We start from the raw sequence: 6,047 nt of genomic DNA on the forward strand, positions 1-6,047 counted from the left end.
AGTAATAGTAAAGGAAGTAGTAGTAGCAGCAGCAGCAGCAGTAGTAGTAATAGCAGCAGCAGTAGTAGTCGTAGAAGTAGTAGTAGTAGTAGTAGTAGTAGTTAAAGTGCTGCTAAAACTACTTGGTTTAGTATTATTGTGAAGAATTAACCAAGCTGACAGTCATATGTTTCAGTATATCCGTTCTATTCGTACCATATGCAAATGGGTCATTAGCCTTGTGTCAATATCATTATCATCATCTTCTTCGTCGTCATCGTCGTCATCGAAACGAAACGAAACGAAATTTCGTAGTCGTCCTCCTCATCATCGTCGTCATTGCGGTATTTGAAATTTTTCTATCTTTCTGGATTAATCGTTCTCATGGATAAAACGCATCAACATCATCTTCATCATCGTCATCATCTTCATCATCCTCATCATTATTAATTCCATTGTCACCATTTACGTCATCATCATATTAAAATACCGTCCAAACCCATATCAACATAATCTTCTTAATCATCGTTATCATCATTATCTTCATCATTTTCTTGTTGTCATCTTCATCACCATCATCATCAACTTGTTGATATGTTCATCATCATCGTCATCAACTTGTCGTCATCGTCATGTTGAAATATGATGGAGAGGTGTGACTGACTAAATACATAACCCTCCACGCTGATTTCTACATCAGCATATTTGATCAAAATTATCTGTATGTGTGTGTGTGTGTGTGCGTGTGTATGTTTATATGTGTGTGTGTGTGTGTGTGTGTTTGATTGTATGTTTGATTGTATGTTTGCTTGTATGTCTGTTTGTATGCATAACAAATTTCTACACCATTATATGTCAGTTCATCCTACACGCCATTTCTCGCTGTTGCTATGATTAAAAATTCCTTAATACTTTTCTCTTTGACGTTAATTCATCTTGTATGAAATATACAATACACTAGCACATACACAAATATACAAACTCACACACACACACACACCGCACGCGCACACATTAAGCATACATGCACATACACATACACACATATTCACGCATAAATGAACGCAGCTTACTTATGTAAACATACAGATACAAATACAAACACACACATCCATACAAGCACAAAAGTGAAAAAATACAAACAAGCACAGAAACACACATACATACACACACACACATACACACACACACATACACACACACACATGTATTAAACGCTCTGTCCGTCAAATAGGGGCGGTGATTTATGACCTATTCTTAAGAATTTTATAAAACATTTAACATTACAATAAGTGCTTGCATACAAATGTTCTGGACGGAATTTTGTATTTTGTATGTTTTTGTATTATGTATTTTTTGTATTATGTATTTTTTGTTGTTGCTGCATTTTTTGTGACATTTTCACACACACACATACATATAATACAAAGAACAAACAAACAAACATACATAAACACAGAAACTCATAATACAAACACCCAGACATTTGAAAATCGAACAAGTGGGATACAAAGGCAGACAAAAACAGAGAGTCAAAGAGAGAGAAAGAGAGAGAGAGAGAGAGAGAGAGAGAGAGAGAGAAACAGACAGACAAGATGCAAGAAACACACACACACTCACACACACACACACACACACACACACACACGTAACCTTAATAGCAATTGCACGGTGCATTTAACACGGAGGGCACTAAATCATATAGGGGAGGGTGTTGATAAACAGATGCACATTAGTACGACCCCGCCACTCTTGCGAATAAATTAAAATATACAAAACTATAAATTTGTATGTATGTATGTATGCTTGTTTGTTTGTTTGTGTTTGTTCGTTCGCTCGTTCGTTTGTTTGTTTATATAGTTGTATATATGTATGTTTGTATGATTGATTGCATGTTCATGTTTTTGTATAATTATTTGTATAAATGTTTGTAACAGTTTTCTTTGCAAAGACTGCATATTTTTATTTATTTATTTCATTATGTGTTTCTTCCCTGGAGGTGCTGGAGATAAATACCATTGTTATTTATAATTATCAAGTTCACGTGCATGCTTAATTATTATAGTTGCGAGTTTGTATATTTGTATGGTTGTTTGTATATTTGTTTGTACATGTTTTTACATGTTTGTATATATGTATGTTTTGTTTTTTCTGTATTATATATCAGTGCATGTTTTTGCATATGTTGTCTAACATTCTTTGTATTTTTTTATACTTTTATCAGAGAATACGTGTGCGTGTGTGCTTATGTATGTGTGTGTGCGTGTGCGTATGTACGTGTTGGCAACCATTCTTCCCATCATGAAAAATGCATAACATAGGTTATATATAACTCTAAGTGCTATCAATCTTAATCTCATCTCTACACTCCATAAAGCATTTGGGTTAACATGGGGTCAATTGCGTTTGACCTCTGACCTTTTTTATGTTTGCCCCGGTCTTTGTGTGGTCGTACTAATAATGTGTATGCGTGACGTGTATGTGACGTCATATGGTTAAGAGGTATCTTCAGTTTTGTTACTGGCGCAGTGAAAATTGTTTTTCTAGACGCGTTTCTTATTTTGTTTTAATTATTAAAAGTTTATTTTTATTCATTTTTCATTTTTTGAATGTGTTCTTTATATTTATTTATATTTAATATAATTTGAATCGTTGAAATTGTTTTATTTTTAATGTTAATTTATGCCATAAATAGTTATTTTAAATTAATTAACACAAGAAAAATATTTTTTTTCAGATTCTATGAACCACGATTTAAAGAAAAACAAAATGAAATTATGACCGAATAGGCCAAATACCGAAGAACCGAAACGAAATGGGTCATCACAAGTCCTTGATTCTAACATTTTTCATTATATTGTGGGGCTTTGCCAAGTTTTCGATTCCGATATCCACACGAAACGAAATGGCTTTGACATTTGAATTTGAAGAAGAGTTACCACTACAATCGCATATCGGAGATGTGCTAAATCAATTAAGGAAATCCTACACTAATCCTAATTTAAATTTTAAATTTCAAATCTTGCAAGATTCCAATCATTCTTCGCTATTTGCGATCGATAATTCAAAAGGCGTCCTAAGAACAGTAGGAAGGATCGATCGAGAAACTATTTGCCCATCTTTTACCGACGATACGTGCACAGTGAATTTAAAAATAATCGTATCCGGCTCGACTAACCCTTTCATCGTAGAGGTAGAGCTCGTAATTACCGACATAAACGATCACACACCAACCTTCAACTCGAATGTCATGGACATATCGGTATTCGAGAACGCTCCTCTCGGCAGCATGTTCCCCATACCGATCGCCATCGACCACGACAGCAGGCAGAACTCGGTACGGTTTTACGAGTTGCTGAACGCTTCATACGTACCATTTTCATTAGAGCAAGACGAACATAAATATACCGGTCGGATAAATTCGATTCAGGACAGTTCTCTCTCGTTGAAACTCGAGCAACTTTTAGATAGAGAATCTGTCGAAACTATACAATTAATGATAACGGCGGTAGATGGAGGGATGTCACCTAGAACCGGTACGTTGATAATTAACGTTAATGTACAAGACATCAACGATAACAAACCGATATTCGAACGGTATCAGTACAACATCAGTTTAGATGAAGAAACTTCTTATAGAAAACCGGTTTTAAAAGTTCGTGCCACCGATGGCGACGCTGGAGTGAATGGAAAAGTGATGTACGAATTGTCGCGGCCAAGTCAAACATTGTATAGTTCACTTTTTAAAATTAACGCAGAATCTGGCGAGTTAACAGTAAAAAGTAAACTCGATTTCGAATCGAGACCCTCGTACACAATTGAAGTAATAGCGAGGGATGGGGGTGTCAACCAGCTAACCGGTATTACGCTAATCCAGGTAACGGTCATCGATCTGAACGATAATTCTCCGACAATTTCGCTAACTTCAATCGACGGCAACCAAACGAATCGAATAATCGTCGGCGAGAATTTGGAACATCCCTACACATTTGCCTTTATAAGCGTCAAAGATTTAGATGTTGGCCTGAACGGTGTATGTCAATGCAGGCTTGAAACGTTCTCCGAAACCTTCAACTTGGCCCATCTCTACGAAACTATCTATTCTCTGGGAACAAAAACAAAACTGGATCGAGAAAATGTTGCGTCGTATCACGTGATTGTAACCTGCTGGGATGCTGGTAGACCTTCACAAAACTCGTCCTTGCAAATTTTAGTCGAGGTTTCCGATGAAAACGACAACGCCCCCTACTTCGTCAAGCACTCATTCCAGGCCCGAGTTGATGAGAACAGCAAGGAATCAACGGCAATAACGCGAATTTCAGCCTACGATCTAGACGTTGGCGCCAACGCTGAAACTAGATACAAGATACAGAATGATACGGTATCTAATTTGAATTACGTCAAACTTGATGAGGTCACTGGATGGTTAACAGCTGGCGCTCGGCAGTTTGATCATGAAGATTTCAAAAAGTTTAATTTTACAGTAGTGGCATTTAACGTTCAAAATCCTGCCTTATACTCCCTTGCAGATGTCAGCATCGAGATAATAGATTTAAATGATCAGCCTCCGATTTTTGAAAGTGATGTGATAAAATATCGAATTTTAGAGAACCAAACCGTCGGTATTTCGATATCAACAATCGAGACAATTGATTTAGACCAAGATGAAAAATTTCAACAGTCTAAATACCGTTTGTCATGCTGTGACGATTACAACGATTACGAGTCTTCCTGCTATTTTGAAAAATCGATCGACAAAAATACGGTGCTGTACAGTGCTAACATTTTGAAAGAATATTTCGAATCGAATATTTTATCGGATCTCGTAACTATCGACGAATTAACGGGAGAACTAAAAAGTAACGCGATATTTGATAGAGAACGAGATTCGACGATTAATTTTTGTATCATCGCAACTAATCTAGCACATCCTTACTTCAGCTCAACAGCTCAGGTTACTATAGAGATAGATGACGTCAACGACAATCCACCAATCATCGTCTTTCCTAAATTTGATTACATCTTAGAGGTGTCTTCATGGACAGAGGAAAATGAAATTCTCATGAAAATATTCGCCGAAGATCCGGATAAAAACGAGACCAACTCTCTACTATCGTATCATCCGATTTTCAGTATTGAAGATAAAGAGAACAGGAATGTAACAATAGCTAACCACGATGTTTTAAACAACAACGAAGACGACGAATTAAAACCCACAAACCTAAACCTAAACGTTAACGATCTATTCGCTATTAATCGATACACCGGAGAAATACGGTTAACGCGGTTTTTAAGGGATACCGACTTTTGGAACAACTGCACATTCATATTCCGGTTTAGCGTCAACGATTCCGGCAGTCCCAATCAGAAGACGGAAGGAAGTTTCACGATCCACATTCACTCCGATGAGGATTTCAAATTGAGAGATTTTCGTCGGCAGAATCATTTTTCAAAATTTGTAAATAATTACAAAAATTTGTTCCTATTATTAGTTTTGTGTTCGTCTTCGTTTCTGCTAATCGTCGTACTGACAATTACGATCTGCTACACAAAATGGCGAATGAGAAAAAGTCGTCGCCCATTGAAAGAATCGAAAATCCCGCCAGCTGTTTACTTGGTAAACATAGCGGAAAAGGAAATCCAAGAAAAACATCCGGTTAAGAAGAAGTTAGAAAACTTGGAGCAGTCTCCGTATCCTACGAAAAGATACAACGAAAATAATAACAATCAATTGACCAGTTTTTTTCCCAGTAACACTCAAGTTAGATGATTGGTCGATTGATTGGTCGATTGATTGGTCGATTGATTGGTCGATTGATTGATTGATTGATTGAGTGATTAATTCATTTAGGTGGTTCATCAATCATTTATTGGTTGATGTGGTTTTTTTTAAAGGAATCTTACTATGAATATTTAATTATGAGTTTAATTTAAAAAAGTTGTTCTTTGAACATTAAAAAACTAACCCCACACCCCCAGCAGAACGCTTACGAACGCAGCAGTAACCACACCGGCTACCGACCGCACTACCGCCACCAACTTCAAAATAGCCCATCCTCAGATAGCGG

At 36.7% G+C, this 6,047-nt stretch overlaps 1 protein-coding gene across 1 annotated transcript in view; it reads left to right on the forward strand.

The window, feature by feature from the left end:
• Window positions 1-2,287: 2,287 nt before the first annotated feature.
• Window positions 2,288-6,047, forward strand: part of HELRODRAFT_178411 (hypothetical protein) — a gene marked incomplete at both ends in the record, with an annotated part of 4,028 nt that continues 268 nt past the window's right edge. The window contains 3 exons of the mRNA XM_009026506.1: window positions 2,288-2,300; window positions 2,769-5,646; window positions 5,979-6,047. The exon at window positions 5,979-6,047 is cut by the window's right edge and continues 268 nt beyond it. Coding sequence (XP_009024754.1) covers window positions 2,288-2,300; window positions 2,769-5,646; window positions 5,979-6,047 — 2,960 coding nt within the window. The remainder of the gene's footprint in view (window positions 2,301-2,768; window positions 5,647-5,978) is intronic.

This window comes from Helobdella robusta (genome assembly GCF_000326865.2).
Source record: "Helobdella robusta unplaced genomic scaffold HELROscaffold_47, whole genome shotgun sequence".
NCBI lineage: Eukaryota > Metazoa > Annelida > Clitellata > Rhynchobdellida > Glossiphoniidae > Helobdella > Helobdella robusta.